At 63.1% G+C, this 19,813-nt stretch overlaps 1 protein-coding gene across 2 annotated transcripts in view; it reads left to right on the top strand.

Moving 5' to 3' along the window:
• The window catches only part of KCNQ1 (potassium voltage-gated channel subfamily Q member 1), a 218,504-nt gene that overhangs the window by 149,733 nt on the left and 48,958 nt on the right, over positions 1-19,813 (top strand). For both annotated transcript variants that reach the window (XM_051967079.1, XM_051967080.1), the window contains exons 12-14: positions 15,717-15,792; positions 16,966-17,060; positions 19,646-19,692. In XM_051967079.1, the coding sequence (XP_051823039.1) occupies positions 15,717-15,792; positions 16,966-17,060; positions 19,646-19,692 (218 nt within the window). The remainder of the gene's footprint in view (positions 1-15,716; positions 15,793-16,965; positions 17,061-19,645; positions 19,693-19,813) is intronic.

The raw sequence follows: 19,813 nt of genomic DNA, 5'->3' as shown, positions 1-19,813 counted from the left end.
GGGCTCTCTCACCTGGGAACAGGAGGGCGGGATGTTTCCTTCGCTGACTTGGATGGGGGAGGAGGCGTGTGCCCCGGGAGGGACCAGCTCTGGCCCAAATCAGAGGAAGGAGAAACTGAGAGAAAACAGAAAGCTGTGCCTCGGGTCCCAAAAGTCGGCTTCCCGGCCCCAAGCGGCGCAGGGGCGCCGGACGGCAGCGGGTCCGGAGAAGGCCTGTGCTCGTCAGGCCCGCCTCGGTACTGGGTGAGTGCTGGGTGCTGGCTCTGAGGGAGGCCGTTGACAAGCCAAAGGGGCCGGAGGTGCTCAGGATGGTACAGGACCAAGAGACCGAACCAGCCTGAGAGGCTTTAACTTGGGGAATATTCGGGGGGAGGCTTGGCGACGTCGGATAGTTGAGTCACTTGGCTCTCCTCTGCCCTGCTCAAACCATACCTGGCGTATAGTGTCTGAGCCCAAGGAAGGACGGGAGAGAAGCCGCCAGCTCCAGAGCCTTAGCCAGCTTTCCTCACCTTGGCTCTCCCGACCTTTGTCACTCACCTTGAGGTCCCCCAGGGTGGGCGGTGGGCGTCAGTCCTCCAGCTGCAGAAATCACATCTGGACCTTGGTGCTTCCCAATGTGGTCAGGAACGGAGAGATCCCTAAAGAGCTGTATCGGTGAAACCTTCCCTTAGTGCCTCTGTGTGTGTGTGTGTGTGTGTGTGTGAATGTGTGTGAGTGAGTGTGTGTGAATATGTGTGAGTGAGTGTGTGTGAATATGTGTGCAAATGTGAGTGTGAATGTATGTGTGAGTGTGTGAATATGTATGGAAGTGTGTGTGAATGAGTGTGTGTGTATGTGTGCAAGTGTGAGTGTGAATGTGTGTGTGTGAGTATAAGTGTGTGTGTGAATATGTGTGTGTATGTGTGCAAGTGAGTGTGTATGTGTGAATGTGTGTGTGAGTGTGTCTGAATATGTGTGTATGTGTGCAAGTGTGAGTGTGTGAACGAGTGTGTGAATGTGTGCGTGAGTGTGTGCCTGTGTGTGTACACGCATCCTTCCTTTGAGATGAGAATGAGGTTCAAGTGTCGGCCCTTCTCCCTTCGTTTCTATAGCTGTCTGCACGTGCACCTTGCTTATGTAGATGTCTCTCTTGAGCTTTTCCTCTGCCCTCCATGTATTCCTTTCCCCCTTTCATTCTATCCTTTTCTAAAGATCATTAAGACGTAACAGAAGCACTTCCTGGTTGGACTCCCCTCCATGAACTCAGCTGATGAGAGTCTAGAGGATCCCTTGTTTCATCTCGCCATATTAGAACGGAAGCGCTTTATCCCTGGTTAGTCAATAATCTAAATTCCCATTTACTTATGTCTTTCTTCACTCCTGGGTTTGAGCTTCAGATTTCCTCCGCATCTCTGATTTCTCATTAGGAAAGCTGGGAAGGCCTGTTTCTCCCCGATAGCATTATACTCAGTTTTTCTTGGTATACACACACACACACACACACTCACACAGGCACACACACACACACTCACACACACACACACACACATTCACACACATACATAGCCACACGCACACTCACACACATACACACCACACTTCCTCATTCTCTTCCTCCCTCCCTCGTTGCTCTTTCTCTGTCTCCTTTGTGGAATCCTCCTGCAATCACATAAGCATAGGTACCCATTAGGAGGCCTGGCCTGGATCTCTTCATTTATTCTTTTATATAAAAGAATTACAATTGCCCCACCTACAATAAGCCAGACTGAGGCAGAAGACTGAGCCAGTGGCACTTTGTTAAAGGGGCCATGGTCCCTTGTAGTGAAGTGGCCCTCAGATATTCCCCAGGATCTGAGATGCCCTCTCATTCCAGGCCCCTACTTGGATAAGGCCAGATGCCCAGTCATTCTGGGACAACTATAGCAAATGTAAAATAATTCCACTGAAAAAGCTAAATAATATGGCAGTAGTCACAAGTTGGATGAAGCAAGGAATATCTCCACACAAGATGGGCAGGCTTTAAACTAGGCTGGAAGATATGGTACAAACTGTCAGTCAGTGACCTAAGTGATCATAGGATGGGCGTCTGCTCCTGTTGGACGGCTGATCGGTCCGGAGGCACAGATATGTCTTGGGGACTTTCCACCCCATCTCTACCACACTGAGTTTGGTCACCATCACAAGGCAAAACAAGGGTGGAGGATTTTTACTTAACTTCCTATAGTTAAGCAAGTGAACTTAAAAGCTGCTGCTCACAGCTGTGGGACCTTATATACAGAATTTGGATACAATTCTATGAAATTAATTACTACTGGTGGATTACAGCAGGGGTCCAAAATGAATGACTTCTTTCAACTGTTTCATTAAATGATCAGCTCCCGTGGATTTAAAGATTATCTTCCTCTCTGCTAATGACTCTCAAATCTACCTTTCCTGACTTGTCCACCGACCTCCACTCTCACATCTCTAATTGCCTTTCAGACATCTCAAACTATACATCCACAAGAAATCTTATTTTCAATATGTCCAAAACAGAATTCGTTATCTTTCCCCATAAACCAATTTCTGCTTCCTTATTACTATGTAGGGAGGACACCCCAATCATTTCATCCCTCAGCCTCCCCATCTAGGAATCACTCTGGCCTTCTCACTCTCTCTCACCCCTTCCCATATCCAGTAGGATTCCAGGTCTTGTTGATTTCACTTCTGCAGCATTCTGGTAAATTTCACCTCTGCAGCATCTCTGATAGATTTCACCTCTGCAGCATCTCTGGTAGATTTCACCTCTGCAGCATCTCTGGTAAGATTTCACCTCTGCAGCATCTCTGATAGATTTCACCTCTATAGCATTTCTCCTGGATTTCACCTTTGCAACATCTCTGGTCGATTTCACCTCTGCAGCATCTCTGGTAGATTTCACCTCTGCAGCATCTCTGGTAGATTTCACCTCTGCAGCATCTCTGGTAGATTTCACCTCTATAGCATTTCTCCTGGATTTCACCTTTGCAACATCTCTGGTCGATTTCACCTCTGCAGCATCTCTGATAGATTTCACCTCTGCAGCATCTCTGGTAGATTTCACCTCTGCAGCATCTCTGGTAGATTTCACCTCTATAGCATTTCTCCTGGATTTCACCTTTGCAACATCTCTGGTCGATTTCACCTCTGCAGCATCTCTGGTAGATTTCACCTCTGCAGCATCTCTGGTATATTTCACCTCTGCAACATCTCTGGTAGATTTCACCTCTGCAGCATCTCTGGTAGATTTCACCTCTGCAATATCTCTTCAATTTGTCCCTTTCTCTCTGACCCCACCCCCACTCTGTTTCCGGCCTTTGTCCTCTCACACCTAAAGCATTTCAATGACGATCAGGACAGCAAAGGGGAGGTCTCCGTCCTTAGTCTCTCCCCATTCCAATTCATCCTCCATTCAGTTCATGATTTTCCTAAAGCACAAATCTGTGTGAGTGTGAGAGCGTGTGTGTGAGTGTGTGTGCATGTGAGCATGTGTGTGTGAGTATGTGCAAGTGTGTGTATGTGAGCATGTGTGTGTGCATGTGAGCATGTGTGTGAGTGTGTGTGAGCGTGTGTGTGTGTGTGTGTGTGTGTGTGTGTGTGTGTGTGTGCATATGCTGGGAGGTTGGGGAGCTGCTTTTCTGACCATTTGATAAGTTCAAGTCCTGCCTCTGCTGAGCTCTGCCTGGGACCTTGAGCAGGGTCACGTGAAGTCTGTGAGGGCTCAGTGAAGTCCCGGGCCCTTCTGGCCCTAGATCTGTTCCCCGGCTCCTCCCCAGCTCCCCGACTGGGGCTCGGAGCAGGATTTCCCATCCTCTCTCCTCCGAAGGGAGTCTCCTCTAGTCCAGGTGAGGGAGCTGGGCCCAGGCTTCCCCGTCGTTCTGGCTGCAGCCTCGGGCTCTGAGATCAGCAGATGGGCAGGTGGGCAGGGTGTGAATGGGGCAGACCCAGACCGGCCTCGGGGCCCGTGGCTTGGGGGTCTGAGGACCCCCTTCTCTCCTGCTTCTCATTCACATGTATCTGATCCAAGGGTGGGAGTGAGGAGGGCCTGGGTCAGTGCCATGGGACTGGACTAGCACAAGTGCACTCACGGCCGGCTGCTCTCCTCCGTGTTTAAGATCATGGGCAAGTGTGTGCTCACACTCACGCGCACGCGCACACACACACACACACACACACACACACACACAGCTAAAGGAGTCAGGACCAGGGGATGGGGGCAGGGACAGGGTAAACACTGCTTTTGGGTTCTTTCCAGGAAGCTTTTCAGACAGCAAAGGATTAAATCTCCATTCCATCTCCTCCCCCCACCCCCCACACACCCCCCCCCCCCCCGGCCCCCTCCTGATGAAAAGCCTTGGTTTGTATTCTGGCTGGAGATGGGTCACCCGGGAGCAAACCCAGCCGGGACCAGGACCGAGGTTAAGGTGGGAGGGGAAGGTGGGCAGAGCACCCTCGAGCAGCCTGGGGGGCCTTCCCTTCATCCCTCACCCCAGCAGGGGCAAGTGGGAGTGCTGTGGGCCAAACTCAAGTGTTTATTATGCAGAAAGCTTCTTGGTGCCTTGGTGTGTGCTGTGGAGTCCTGGGAATCTGTGGGACCCCGCTGTCCGGGCCGGGGGGGTTTGTGGGACAGCCGGGCAGCTCCTCTGCTGGCCCCTGGACTTTCCGGCGGAGCACGCAAGGATACGGGGTCCTTGGGAAAGTTGGGGGGAAGCTTTAAGCCTGGGGGAGCCTCCCAAAGCTCCCTCCCTAGAATTCATTCTCCTCCTCCTTCTGCCCCCAAGGTTGTTGTCTTCAGAATCCCAGGTGGGGCCTGGGGGCCAAGGCCAGCCTTTGCACTGGGCTCTTGCCACTGGCCAGAGGCTTTGTGCCCGGGCTTGGGGCGTCCCAGACTCTGTGCCGGGACCTTTTTGAGCTGGGCCCCTCCTAGCATTGCCCCCCCCCCCCGCAGCCCCAGCCCCGGAAGGAGGCTTCCCGGACCCAGGGCCGCTTCTCCTGGCACCTGCCTGGGCAGGGGCTGCTCCTCTGTGCTCTGGAAGCCCCGGAAAAGAACAGGCTCCAGAAGGGACGGGCCCTCCCAGGCCTCCCCCTCCCCCGGCCCTGATTCAGTGCAGAGGGCGGCCCGCGGCTGCCCAGGTCTCCGTCGCTCTCTGCCTTGGCGCCCTCTGAGGGGCTGGAGGGGGAAGCCCCTCCCTCCCACCCCTCACCCCCCCCCCGCCGGGCCCCGGCCCTTCTGGCCCTAGATCTGTTCCCCGGCTCCTCCCCAGCTCCCCGACTGGGGCTCGGAGCAGGATTTCCCATCCTCTCTCCTCCGAAGGGAGTCTCCTCTAGTCCAGGTGAGGGAGCTGGGCCCAGGCTTCCCCGTCGTTCTGGCTGCAGCCTCGGGCTCTGAGATCAGCAGATGGGCAGGTGGGCAGGGTGTGAATGGGGCAGACCCAGACCGGCCTCGGGGCCCGTGGCTTGGGGGTCTGAGGACCCCCTTCTCTCCTGCTTCTCATTCACATGTATCTGATCCAAGGGTGGGAGTGAGGAGGGCCTGGGTCAGTGCCATGGGACTGGACTAGCACAAGTGCACTCACGGCCGGCTGCTCTCCTCCGTGTTTAAGATCATGGGCAAGTGTGTGCTCACACTCACGCGCACGCGCACACACACACACACACACACACACACACACACACAGCTAAAGGAGTCAGGACCAGGGGATGGGGGCAGGGACAGGGTAAACACTGCTTTTGGGTTCTTTCCAGGAAGCTTTTCAGACAGCAAAGGATTAAATCTCCATTCCATCTCCTCCCCCCACCCCCCACACACCCCCCCCCCCCGGCCCCCTCCTGATGAAAAGCCTTGGTTTGTATTCTGGCTGGAGATGGGTCACCCGGGAGCAAACCCAGCCAGGACCAGGAACGAGGTTAAGGTGGGAGGGGAAGGTGGGCAGAGCACCCACGAGCAGCCTGGGGGGCCTTCCCTTCATCCCTCACCCCAGCAGGGGCAAGTGGGAGTGCTGTGGGCCAAACTCAAGTGTTTATTATGCAGAAAGCTTCTTGGTGCCTTGGTGTGTGCTGTGGAGTCCTGGGAATCTGTGGGACCCCGCTGTCCGGGCCGGGGGGGTTGTGGGACAGCCAGGCAGCTCCTCTGCTGGCCCCTGGACTTTCTGGCGGAGCACGCAAGGATACGGGGTCCTTGGGAAAGTTGGGGGGAAGCTTTAAGCCTGGGGGAGCCTCCCAAAGCTCCCTCCCTAGAATTCATTCTCCTCCTCCTTCTGCCCCCAAGGTTGTTGTCTTCAGAATCCCACGTGGGGCCTGGGGGCCAAGGCCAGCCTTTGCACTGGGCTCTTGCCACTGGCCAGAGGCTTTGTGCCCGGGCTTGGGGCGTCCCAGACTCTGTGCCGGGACCTTTTTGAGCTGGGCCCCTCCTAGCATTGCCCCCCCCCCTCGCAGCCCCAGCCCCGGAAGGAGGCTTCCCGGACCCAGGGCCGCTTCTCCTGGCACCTGCCTGGGCAGGGGCTGCTCCTCTGTGCTCTGGAAGCCCCGGAAAAGAACAGGCTCCAGAAGGGACGGGCCCTCCCAGGCCTCCCCCTCTCCCCGGCCCTGATTCAGTGCAGAGGGCGGCCCGCGGCTGCCCAGGTCTCCGTCGCTCTCTGCCTTGGCGCCCTCTGAGGGGCTGGAGGGGGAAGCCCCTCCCTCCCACCCCTCACCCCCCCCCCCCGGCCCCCTCCTGATGAAAAGCCTTGGTTTGTATTCTGGCTGGAGATGGGTCACCCGGGAGCAAACCCAGCCGGGACCAGGACCGAGGTTAAGGTGGGAGGGGAAGGTGGGCAGAGCACCCTCGAGCAGCCTGGGGGGCCTTCCCTTCATCCCTCACCCCAGCAGGGGCAAGTGGGAGTGCTGTGGGCCAAACTCAAGTGTTTATTATGCAGAAAGCTTCTTGGTGCCTTGGTGTGTGCTGTGGAGTCCTGGGAATCTGTGGGACCCCGCTGTCCGGGCCGGGGGGGTTTGTGGGACAGCCGGGCAGCTCCTCTGCTGGCCCCTGGACTTTCGGCGGAGCACGCAAGGATACGGGGTCCTTGGGAAAGTTGGGGGGAAGCTTTAAGCCTGGGGGAGCCTCCCAAAGCTCCCTCCCTAGAATTCATTCTCCTCCTCCTTCTGCCCCCAAGGTTGTTGTCTTCAGAATCCCAGGTGGGGCCTGGGGGCCAAGGCCAGCCTTTGCACTGGGCTCTTGCCACTGGCCAGAGGCTTTGTGCCCGGGCTTGGGGCGTCCCAGACTCTGTGCCGGGACCTTTTTGAGCTGGGCCCCTCCTAGCATTGCCCCCCCCCCCCGCAGCCCCAGCCCCGGAAGGAGGCTTCCCGGACCCAGGGCCGCTTCTCCTGGCACCTGCCTGGGCAGGGGCTGCTCCTCTGTGCTCTGGAAGCCCCGGAAAAGAACAGGCTCCAGAAGGGACGGGCCCTCCCAGGCCTCCCCCTCCCCCGGCCCTGATTCAGTGCAGAGGGCGGCCCGCGGCTGCCCAGGTCTCCGTCGCTCTCTGCCTTGGCGCCCTCTGAGGGGCTGGAGGGGGAAGCCCCTCCCTCCCACCCCTCACCCCCCCCCCCCGCCGGGCCCCGGGCCCTCCTCCCCCGCACCCAGCCCTGGCACCTGGGGGGCTGGCAGAGACGCCCCTTGTCTGATTAGCGCCCAGATTTTCCATTCCTTCTGTCTCCTGACTCTAGCAGCCCTGCTCTTCCTCCTTCCCGGCCCATCCAGCCTCCCCCGGCCCGGCCCCGGCCCTTCCTCTGCAACAGCTGCCGCCCCCTTGGTCGCTCACCTGCTGCTGGGCTGACCAGCTGTTGGCAGAGGCCGGAGGCCCCAGCTGTTGCCAAGCGAGGGCAGGCGGATCCTGAGGCTGGACAGACCGCCAGTGTCCGGCCGTGGGACAGTCCCCGCAGCAGCCTTCCCGCCCCCAGAGCCCCCGGCCCGCCTCCTATCGGCCATTGGGCCCCCCGGACTGCCCCCTGCCTCCCCAGCCCCCTGCCTCCGTGCCCCCCGACTGCCCCACACCCCCCGGACCTCCCCAGACTGCCCCGGCCCCCCTGGGCTCCCCAGACTGCCTCTGGCCCCCCGCCCCCGGCCCCCCCGGACTGCCCCCCTGCCCTCCGTTAGAAAGACCGCCCCCGCGCCCCCCACGGGAAGGGCCGGCCTGGCTCGGAGAGCCCCCGCAGTCAGGACAGGCTCTTAGAAAGCGGGGGCAGCCCCCCCAGGGCTTGACTTGGCCTCCAGTGCTTCCCGCAGGTGCTCCAAACTGCTCACAAAGGGCCCAGCTGCGGCTTAGAGAATGAATGGGCAGCCCAGAGCCTTTGGATGCCGCTCTCCCACCTGCCCAGGCCCTCTCTGGGCCGGGCTCAGCTCAGGCTTTTCTCCGGCCCGGTGGCTCCTGGCCGGAGGCTGAAGGGGGGCCCAAGGCGGCCTTGCCCCCGCCCCCTGCTCCCAGAGATGCGGCTTCCGGCCCCCTCCAGGCTGCCCTGGGCTTTGCCATCCCACGCGGGCATTTATTGGGCCCCTCGGGCGGCTGGCGCGACCCCCTGCCCTCGGGGACCTGCGAGCTGCTGCTTAGTGCTCCATAAATGCTGCTGGAGCGGGTTTGAGTTGAAGCCGGTGGGGACTCCCCAGGCTCCCGATGCATTGCTTGGGACTGACCGGCCTCGGGAGGGCTCCGGATCCCGCCCAGTCCGGGCCCGGGGGCCACGGGCCGTCCCGATTTGCCTCTGGTGGCACTCACGGACTTTAGGGTGGAACAGAGGGTCCCCAGAGGACCCTCGGGCCTTCTGCCCCCACTCTGAATGCTGCCGGCCCACGAGAGGAAGCCTGGGAAGGGAGGAGGGGGGAAAGGCACGAGCACAGATTAAGCGCCCACTGTGTGCCAGGACTAAGCACCCACTGTGTGCCAGGAACACCTCACCACCTCATGGGATGGGGGCGGGGCTCTGGATGAGGGTTGGGGGGGAGCAGAAAAGTTTGGTTTCTGCCTCAGCACTGACTAGCCCCGATAAGGGACCAGCCGGCCTCTTCCCCGCTGCCTCAGTTTCCACATCTGTAAAAGCTAACCACTGTCTCCATGCCCTTACAAGGTTCGGGAAGACTCACATGCAGACCTTTTCTGCGGTTCCCCTGGACGCCCGGGGCCTCCCGCTGGGACCCCTTGTTCTCTGCCTCTACTTTGAACCTAGAACCGGCGCCTCCCCCCTCCCTGCCCCCCTGCCCCCACCTGCAGGGGGTGTGAGAGTTGTTTCTGTTCTTCCTTTTTTTCTGCAGATCCCAGGCAGGTGGGCCAGGGAGGAGTGGGAGTGGCCGGCCTGCGCCCCCCAGCTGAGCCCTCCTCCAAAGGCCGGCGAGAGTGGCGGCTGGGCCCGGGAGCCGGACAGAGAATGTTTGTCCCCGAGAGCTCCCCGGGCCCCCGCTCACCCCGGCCTCCGTCCCGGGCTCACTCCGGGGGCCAGAGGGCAGGCGGAGCGCGCAGAAAGCACGCAGGCTTGTGCGTCTGTCCCCCCCGGCCGCCTCTCCCCTCCCAGCCCCGTAATGGGGGCCCTCTGACCTCGGGCCGCAGGGCCTGCGTCAGCGGGAACAATCCCCCAATGTGTGGCCGGGGGCGGCCCTGCCTCGGACAAACGTGATGATTGTGCAGGATGTCTGCAGAGCCCCCTGGCAGATGCCCGCCCGGCTGCCCCGCACGGTGCCCTCCTCCCACCCCCCACAGTGCCCTCCTCCCTCGCTGTCCTCCCCCCCACGGTGCCCTCCTCCCACCCCCCGAGGCCTGCCTGGTAGGGAGGCTGCCCCTTTGAGGGGGCACCCATACAACACTTTCCCTGTTCCGTGTCCATCCTGAGTAAGCTGTGGGGCCCCGGGCCGGAAGGCAGACCTCCGCCCTCCGCGCCAGGGTCAGGAAGCTAGCAGGGATGGGCCGGGAGATGCCAGACTATGGGCTGCCAAGCAAGAGACCCGAGTGCCAGTCCTGACCCTGGGACCTTGGGCAAGGTCTTGCCCCACACTGGCCCTCAGGCTCTTCCTCTTTAAACCAAGGGGCCGTCTCTAAGGTCACCTCCAGTGCTCCAAGCTCTGAGGCTCCTCTGCCCGCTCCCTTAGGGCTGATCTTTGTGCTCTGGGCGCCCTAAGGCCTCCCTGCCCCCGATTGGTCGCCCCCCCTTCTCACCTCCCCCCCCCCCCGTCTTAATGGTCTTGGGCTGTCCCTCCCAGCCCCGGCTTCTAGCCCAGTCCCGCTGCGCCGGGGCTCCCCTTCTCCGGGAGTCCCGGGGGGGGGGTCTCGGCTCATGGGGACCCCCCCCAGCCCTGCCCCTGGGCCGGCACATAAGGCTCCCACTTTCCTTTTTCTGAGCGGGAAATCCAGCCTGCCCGTGACTGGCCGGGGTCCGGCCCATGAGAAGGCCCCCGTCCTGCGCGCTCTGTGGGGAACGAGGAGGCCCTTGGAAGCCGGGCGCCTTTCCCTGAGAACCCGCCTATGTTAAGTTGTAACGGGGCCGGGGCGGGGGCGGCAGCTGTGGGCCCGGCCGTGAGGGCCCAGACACAGACAAACCCCCCTTCTGGGGGCCACAGCCCCGCCCCCCGTTCTGCTTGGGGCGCCCAGCTCTGCGGGGTCTGCAGGACCTGGGGGGCGGGGGAGGCTGTCCCCCACTGCTCGGGACTCCCCGGCTCCTCCGCTCGCCCGAGCCTCCGTCTCCCCCCATGTCAGGCAGAGACAGAGACAGAGAGCACCTCCCGGGGGCTCTCGGGGCCTCCTGACCCGCGCTCTGGCTGTGACTCAGGAGGTTTCACACGGCAGCCCCCGCCCCGGGAGCCCCTTCCCAGATACGGAGGTCGCCGCGTGGCACCGGATTGGGGGGTGGGGGCGGGGAGAGGCGGGGCACTACCAGGGGTCCGGGCGGGGCAGGGAGGCCGCGAGCTCCCGGGCCTGGGGGCTCTGCCGGGAAGGGCCTCGCCCCGGGCTGTGTCTGTGCCCACGGAGCAGCCCGGGCCAAGGGGGCGCCTTCCATCCCAGCCCCGCAGGCAGGTCCCAGGAAGGGGCTTTGGGCAGGGGCCGGGGGGAGGGGGTGCGGGGAGGATGGAGAGGCTGGGCCGGGAGGGGGGGGCCGGGCCGCAGAGGCCGGGCGAGCTCGGGCGGCTGTTTTCCACGTGCAGACGAGAGGAGGGGGACCCGATGTGGGAGAGCCCCCCTCGGTGACGTGACAGTGAAGGCCGAGCTGGGCCAGGGGGCCCTGGATGTTCTGGGCTGGGCAGTCACCCGAGGTCACCACTGCCCAGAGGGTTCTACCCATGTTGCCCCAGGGGTGGTGCTCCCAGGGGTCTGCACTCTGGGGGGCGGTGCTCCCGGCTGTGGTGACCCACACCCCGGGGGGTGGTGCTCCCAGTAGTCTGCACTGAGGGGGGGGTGCTCCCGGCTCCCGGCGTGGCTGAAGGGGGCCTGGGCAGAAGGTCCAGCCGGCCCGGACGGCCCCCGAGGAGCCGGCTCGTTATATCCCGGGAAAACCCTCTGGGGCCGGCGCGTCCTGGCTGCCTCTGGGGAGGGAAGGGGGCTGGCAGCGCCTCCGAGCAGACAGGCATTGTGCCAGGGTAACGGAGCAGATGGTGACCCCCGGGTCATGGGACTGGGTTCCCGGGATCCATGGGAAAGGGAAGTCCCCGTTTGGAGGCCAGATGGAGCCTTCTCGGCCGAGGAATCTCCATCCTGGGGGGGCTGTGCTGGAATGTGGGCCTGGGGCCCCGCCCTGAGTGGGAGGGGCCCCCGAGGGCCAAAGCAGTGGGGGAGGGGGTCACAGAAGGCTTGGGGCCAGGAGAAGCAGTCATGTCAACAGCCGCCCCGAGGGATTTCAGACTGGGAGGGGGGTCAGAGGCCCTTGGACAGAAGGGGAAACTGAGGCACACCAGGATAAACTGACTCGCCCGGGGTCCTAGTAAGTGTCTGGGCCTGGCCCTGCTTCTGCCCTTTAGAACCCCCGAAGGGCCGGAGGGCACGGTGGGCCTCCCGGGCAGGGCTTAGACAATAATTGTTGGCAGCCGCATTTAGAGCCTCCCCCACCGGCCCCCCTGCCCCACTGCCCCCGGGGTGGCTCCGGATCTGCCGGCCGGGGGGTCTCCATCGCTCCCTAGCAGCAGGTCGTGGGGCGGGGGCTTAGGGCGCTTCATCCTGGGGGACTCGGGCCCCTCCCGGCCTGCACGTGGGAGAGATCCGGTGGCAGCCCCTTCCCCGTGTTGGGGCGTGGGGGGGGGGAAGAGGGGGAGAGGCCAGGGCCGGACCCGGAGAGCTGAAGCTCAGAGTCCTGAAGTTGCACCCCAGCGCCCTGCCCCGCCTCCCCCCCAGACCCCAGATCTCCGCCACATTTAACCAGATAAATCGGGGGCTGGGGAGAAGCCGCGGGGGCTTGTGACTCCCCTAGGGGAGGGGGGGCCGTCAGTGCCTGAAAAAGGGAAGGGGCCGGGCCTGGGAGAGCCCGGGGGACGGGAAGGGGAGAGCTGGGAGGAGGCCGCGCTTCCCTGGGCCAGGGACCGGCCCCGCTGCTGAGGCTCCGAGCTCTGCCCGTCCTCCCTCGGGCTAAGCCCAGAACCCGGGGCTGGAGCGGGAAGCGGGAGCCCGAGCCAGCCTGGGCCGTGGAAGGCCCAGAGCCTCAGTCATGTGGGCGGGCGCGTAAACGGGCCTGGAAATGAGCAGGCAGGTGGGCAGATGCGCAAGTGGGTGCGCGGGGGGCAGGCGGCCCTTCTGCGTGGGCAGGGAGCTTGCTCTAAGCACGCTGCCACGTGAATGCAACAGCTGCCCCGTGCCAAGTTCTCAGAGCGGCCTCCCTGGGCCCAGACTGTCCTCCCTGGGCCCGGAGCAGCCTCCCTGGGCCCGGAGCAGCCTCCCTGGGCTCTGACCGGCCTCCCTGGGGCTCAGACCGTCCTCCCTGGGCCCGGAGCAGCCTCCCCGGGCCCAGACCAGCCTCCCTGGGCCCAGACTGTCCTCCCTGGGCCCAGACCGTCCTCCCTGGGCCCAGACCAGCCTCCCTGGGCCCAGACCAGCCTCCCTGGGCCTAAACTGTCCTCCCTGGGCCCAGACTGTCCTCCCTGGGCCCAGACCAGCCTCCCTGGGCTCTAACCAGCCTCCCTGGGCCCAGACCGGCCTCCCTGGGCTCTAACCAGCCTCCCTGGGCCTGGAGCAGCCTCCCTGGGCTTGTCTGAGCCTCGCCCCCTCCCAGCCAGAGGTGGGCACACTGAGCATCTGGAGCTGGAGCCAGGCGTGGCCTGTAATGACCTCGGCAGCCCCCCCTTTAATGATGAGCTCTCTGAGGGAGACGGAGGGGCCGGGCCGCGGGGGGCGCCTGCTCCCAGATGACGGGGTGAGGGAGAGGTGCCCCCCGCCGCCCCGCCCTCTCTCCCCGACCCCCCGAGTTCTGAGGTGCTGACCCGCAGCCTCCCCGCCCTCTCCCAGGCAGGCCCGCCCCCGGCCCAGAGACCATTGGCCCCATTTTGCGGATGAGGAAGCTGAAGTTCCCTGAGGTGTCCAAGGTCACGGGGCCTAACCCAGCCTGGATCGGGGTCTCGTCCTCCCCACGCCGTCTCCCCTGCCCGGCGAGGCTCCTGCTGGGGATTCCTCTCCCTGGGCCGTGGGGGGTGGGGGGTGGGCCGGGGCCCAAGGCCGAGGCTGTCTCTCTCCTCTGCCCCAGCTCCGGGTCCCTGCCAGGCCGGGCCATGGGGGCGGGGGGCCGAGAGGACCTCTGATGCAGAAGGGCGGGCCCGGAGGGGCCGGGGCGTGGAACCGGAGGGGCCGGGGCTGGTGGGCACGGAGGGGCCGGGGCTGGTGGGCCCGGAGCGGGCCGGGGCTGGTGGGCCCGGAGGGGGCCGGGGCTGGTGGGCCCGGAGGGGGCCGGGGCTGGTGGGCCCGGAGCGGGCCGGGGCTGGTGGGCCCGGAGGGGCCGGGGCTGGTGGGCCCGGAGGGGCCGGGGCTGGTGGGCCCGGAGGGGCCCGGGGCTGGTGGGCCCGGAGGGGCCCGGGGCTGCTCCTTCCAGGGCCGGGGTCAGGCCGGGCAGCAGCTCAGCCGGGACGAGGGAGGAGCGGACGTTTGGAGGGGGGGCCCGGGCGGGCGGGCCTGGCACCCGCCTGTCTCTGAAGGACGTTTGGGCCGAGTCCCCTCCGGGCCGGGGCGGGGGAGCACAGAGAGCTCCCGTCGCCCTCCCACCCCGGCCCGGGCCCGCTCCCTCCCGGCTCCCCGGGAGTCCGCCCAGCGAGACAGGCCAGATGGACTCAAAGGGCCGGCCTTGTTCTCCGGGCCCGGGGCCGGGGCCTGCTGGGACAGACGTGGGAACGGGAGGGAGGCCCCCTTCACAAAGGCCCCCCCCCCCCCCCCCCCCCCCCGGCGGCTCATTAGGGCTGGGGGAGGGGCCAGGGCAAATGCAAATCTAATTAGTCTGGCCTGGAGCTCTTTCTGAAAGTATTAATGGGGCCTCAGAAATAAGGCGCTGGCCGGGCATGAAGAAGCCGCTTATCCACAAACGGCCGCCCACAAAGGGCGATTTATTGGCATTCGATGATGCGGAAACGGGCAGCGGCTCCAAGGGCTCGGCCGGCCCGCGCCCAGTCACTGCCTTAGGGACCTCTCCCGGGCCTGCGGGAGCCCCCGAGTCAGTGGCACCCCGCAGAGCCCCCCCCATCCCGCTGCACTTTGTCCCCCCCCATCCTGCCGGGCTTTGCCCCCTGTCCATTGGGCTTTGTCCCCCCCCCCACGTCCCGCCGGGGTTTGCCCCCCTCCCCCCAGTCCTGCCAGAACTTACTCCCCCTCCACCCGGCTCTGGGCAGGGCTGGGGGGTCTCACTTCCCCCGTGAGGAGGGGGAGCCCAGAGCCTCGGGCCGGCCCGAAGGGCCCCGGGCAGCCCAGGGCAGGAGCCATCCCACCTCCGCATCCTCGAGCTCCTTCTTTGCCCCTAAAACCTCCCTCTTTGGGGGCCGCGCCATCCTGATCTCAACCCATAGCATCAGAAAATGTTCTCATCTTTAAAATGGGCGCACACTGAGCCAGGCAGAAAGTCAGTCTGGAGGGGAGCAAACTCTGGTCTCCGAGGCAGGAAAGCCCGAGTTCAAGTTCTGTCTGTGACTCCCATGAGCTACATGAGCAGAGAGGAATGACTTCCTCCCTGAGGATCAGTGTTCCCACCCGTAAAATGGGGCCGGGGGCCCGGCGAGCCTATGAGTGTCCCCGAGAAAGCTGGTCCCTGCCCGGAGCCTGCTCCTCTCTGAGCCTGGGGGGGGGGGGGAGAGACTGGCGTGGGCGCAGCCCGGGACCCTCCTGGGTCAGCCTGGCCCACCCCCCCTCCCTCCCACAGACCCCGGAGGGTTTTCCGCATTGGGGGCAGCTCCCGATGAGCTGAGGAAGGTGGGAGCTGGGGAAGCGGGGGAGAGCAGCCCTGCCCAAGGGCCTGGTCCCCTGCCCCCCGCCCCTGCCCTACTCAGAGCGTGTCCTATAAACGTGCACCATAAACAAGGAGCGGACGGCCGGGCCGGGGCGGGGGAGGCCGGGGGAGCCGGGGCCTGGGGACCTTTTCCTTGGGGGTCCGCAGGTCCCGGACGCTCCTCCTTCCCGCGGGGCCCTACAGCGAGGCTGCCCTTGACCTCTGGGAAGCGCAGGGCGGTCTCTCAGCACCCCCACCCCGGGCCCCCATGGAAGGGGGGGCTGCTTCTTCCCCGCCTCACGGCTCTCCCCTCCTCCCCCCAGGCTGCGGGAGCACCACCGAGCCACCATTAAGGTTCTCCGGCGCATGCAGTATTTCGTGGCCAAGAAGAAGTTCCAGGTGAGCGGGGGCTGTGCCGTCGGGGCCCCTGGTGCCGGTCCAGCCCTGCCCCTCCCCTTCCCCTGCAGCTCGCAGCTTGCCCGAGGGGTCTCTGCCCCTGAGCTCATTCCTTGGGCCACGAGGGCCCTCCCTTCCATGCTGGGGGGAGCACTGCTGACCCACTGGGAGGAGTCCGTCCCTCAGTTGCAGTGGGATTTTCTGCTAAAGGAACTTGACCCTTCACCCCTGCTCTCTGGACCTGCTCCCCCACCTTCCCATGTGTCCTCCCATTGTCCGGATGAGGAAGGGGCTTCTCGTGGCCGCCAGTGAGGCCGGGCCTGGTGCGCCGCCCACTCTGCAGCCCTGCCCGTGGAGGACACAGAGCTGGCCTCCTGCGCTCTTCCTGCCTCCCTTTGTCTCTGAGCACAAGAAGGCGCCCCGTGCCGGACGGAGCGGGAGAGCCGGGGTCCTGGCTCTGGGTTCCTGTCCCCCCTTGCGGCCCCGGGCCCCAGGCTCCTCCCGCCTCCGGCTCCCTCGGCTTTTCTCCGAGCCTCTGCTGGTGGCCAGGAAGCTGCAGTCCCGGGAGCCCTCGGAGCCAAGGGCAGCTGGGGGGGGGGCACCAGCCCCTCGGGACAAACAATGAAAGCCTCCCCCAGAGGTGAGGGAGAGGGCTGGGGAGGCCGGTCCGGCCAGGCTCCTCACACCCCACAATGGGGCAGGTCCCCCACATTGCCCAGGGAGGGGCTGCTCCGCCAGACATGCGCTTTCACCCGAAGGAGCCCCCCATTCCCCGGCCTAAAGAGGGACCCAGAGAGGGACGAGGGACCTGCCCTTCTCTGGCCTCAGTTCTCTCCCCCTTAAAAGGAGAGGGTGGGAGTCACTGAACCCCAGAGTCCTCCCAGTGTAGAGACTCCACAGGGTGCGCCTGTGTGGTCAGCCAGAGGTCTGACTGACCCAGCCCCCCGCCACACACTAGTACAGGTGCACGCTCACATACACTCACACACACACACTCACACACACATGTTCACACTCACACTCTCACACTCACACACACTCACGGCCGCACGCCGGCACGGATTATTGCGCCCAGACGCAGCCAGCCCCTCGCACGCACCTCCACGCGCCCGGCGGCCGACATCACCGGGAGAGCCGGCCCAGGATCTCACCCTTGTTTCTTCCTGTCGTCCTCAGCAAGCCAGGAAGCCCTACGACGTCCGGGACGTCATCGAGCAGTACTCCCAGGGCCACCTCAACCTGATGGTGCGCATCAAGGAGCTCCAGAGAAGGTACCACAGGGGCCCAGGGCCCACAGGGGCGGGAACTCGGCCCAGCTCCCTCGGGGGCAGCAGGAGCCTGGGAAGACCCTCTTTCTCAGCCAGGATGGGCTGCGCCCTCACCTTCTTCCTCAGGGAAGGGGCCGAGCACCATCATCAGGATGGGCTCTCGAGCCCTGGCTCGGGGCTCCCACCTGGCCAAGAGCCTGATGGCTGCCTTGGAGCCGGGCCCAGGGTGCCACGTGTTCCACAGCCGAGGGTCCTTGGCCAAAGGGGGTCTGAGGGAATAGCGGCCTGGCTCTGACTTTCCTTTCAGAGGTTAACAGCCCCATCCTCCCATTATAGAGGTCAAGGTTTCTAGGCTGTGCTGGGGGCCCAGGCTGCCCCTTCTCCTGCTCCCCAATAGCCTCACCCATAAATCCACACAGGATCCACTGCCCAGCTGAACATATCCTTCCACCCAAATCTGATGCCAGTTAAGCCAGTAAGGTCTCCCTGTTCAGCCTCTTCTTATCCATGACAATTCTGAACCAGCTCTGGCTGGTGGATTCATCCATCCATCCACCCACCCATCCATCCATCCATCTATCTATCCATCCATCTACCCATCCATCCATCCACCCATCCATCCATTTACCCATCCATCCACCCATCTATCCACTCCTCCATCCATCCATCTACCCATCCATCCATCCACCCATCCATCCATTTACCCATCCATCCACCCATCTATCCACTCCTCCATCCATCCATCCACCCACCCATCCATCCATCCATCTATCTATCCATCCATCTACCCATCCATCCATCCACCCATCCATCCATTTACCCATCCATCCACCCATCTATCCACTTCTCCACCCATCCATCCACTCCTCCATCCATCCATCTACCCATCCATCCATCCACCCATCCACCCATCCATCCATCTATCTATCCATCCATTTATCTATCCATCCATCTACCCATCCATCCACCCATCCATCCACCCATCCATCCATCTATCTCATCCATCTATCTACCCATCCATCCACCCATCCATCTACCCATCCATCCATCTATCTATCCATCCACCCATCCATCCATCTATCTACCCATCCATCCACCCATCCATCTACCCATCCATCCATCTATCTATCCATCCACCCATCCATCCATCTATCTACCCATCCATCCACCCACCCATCCATCCATCCACCCATCCATCCTCTCCTCCATTCAGCCATCCACTCCTCCATCCACCCATCCATCCACCCACCCACCCATCCATCCTCTCCTCCATCCATCCATCTACTCCTCCATCCACCCACCCACCCATCCATCCTCTCCTCCATCCATACATCCATCCAATAACTGTAGCAAGTGCTGAGGGGATGGGATGCAAAGACAGAAACGAGCCAGTCTCTGTGCTCCTGCCACTCCCATCACCCTGTCCTTCTGCCCCTTTGCCCCTTGAGTCAGCTCCTCTCTCCTGCCTTCTGTCCCCACTTGGGCTCTGCTTAGATGCAGAAGTACCTGGACTTTGCAGAGGAGAAAAGCAGGCCGTGCTCGGGGGATGTTGCAGAGCGCTGGGAGCAGGTGGGGTGAGAGCACTCAGCCACACTGCCCTGCTTAGCTCTAGGCCCCCAGTTCGTCCCACGGGAAGCTCCTGGACGTGTGCCCCTCAGTAGAGTGTGAGCTCCTTGAGGCAGGGGCTGCTTCTGCCTCTGGGCGTGTCCCTCATGCTTAGCAGAGGGCTTGACATGTTGGGCACCTGATAGTGTTTATTGGTTAGTAGTTTTCGAGGGCAGGGACAGCCCCGACCTCCAGTCACTGTGCTGATGTTGGGCAGGGCGGCTGCTCCCTCCGACTGGAAGATGGCAGACGTCTCCTAAGTCCCTCCCGAGCTAGGGCCATGTGAGCAGAGACTTGGTGGCCAGATGGGGACAAGGGGAGAGACTGGCAGGGCGTCTCCTGCCAACTTAGGAGGGCCCGGATGGAGCAGGGCAAGGACAGCGGCAGTCTCTGGGCTGGGCCTCGTTGCCAACGAGGTTGTGGACCATCCCGAGACGAGCCCCGATTACCCACGGGCTGCGAGCCCCTCGCTGCTTCCGGCAGCATCTCCCCGGGCCCCAAAGCAAGCCCCCCAGCCTGCTTCCTGGGCATTAACCCTCCTGAGGGCCAGCTCGGGTATGTGCTGATCCAGGGTCAGACCCCTTTTGTGGCCGTTTGGCGTCAAACCCAGGGAAGGATAGCAACCAGAGGTGTTTTTAAGGATAAACGGCCCTGGAAGCCATAAGGCATCAAGGGACCGATGCTGGTCTCAGGCAGGGACTCTGAAGTCAGACCCCCAGGCCGAGCTTGCTCTTAGAAGAGGCTCCAGCCTCTTCTGGGCCCGATGTCGGGGCTCTCCCCTTCCGGCCGGAGAGCCCACCTGATTCGGGGGCCTTGGAGAGGCCGAGGAGGCGAGGCTGAGCCCCCGGTGATGGGGGATTTCAGGGAATGGTGTCAACCTTTGGGAAGTTTCTGAGCCCCCAAACTCACGGTCTCCCTGAGCTCGGCTCGGACCTTCAGGGGGACCCAGCCGGGCCTAAGAGATCCTGTCTTTCTCTTTACAGGCTGGACCAGTCGATAGGGAAGCCGTCTCTTTTCATCTCAGTCTCAGGTAAAGTTCTGTACCTTCCGCTCACCTCCAGATTGGAGACTGAGGTCCTAGAGAGCCATAGGTATGGCTGCAATATAAGTTGGGGAGAGCATCCTCGGGGGGTGCTCTAGTACGGGGGACA

This window comes from Antechinus flavipes, chromosome 6 (genome assembly GCF_016432865.1).
Source record: "Antechinus flavipes isolate AdamAnt ecotype Samford, QLD, Australia chromosome 6, AdamAnt_v2, whole genome shotgun sequence".
Classification (NCBI taxonomy): domain Eukaryota; kingdom Metazoa; phylum Chordata; class Mammalia; order Dasyuromorphia; family Dasyuridae; genus Antechinus; species Antechinus flavipes.
Note: the sequence above shows the minus strand (reverse complement) of the source record. Positions and strands in the feature narration are given on the sequence as shown.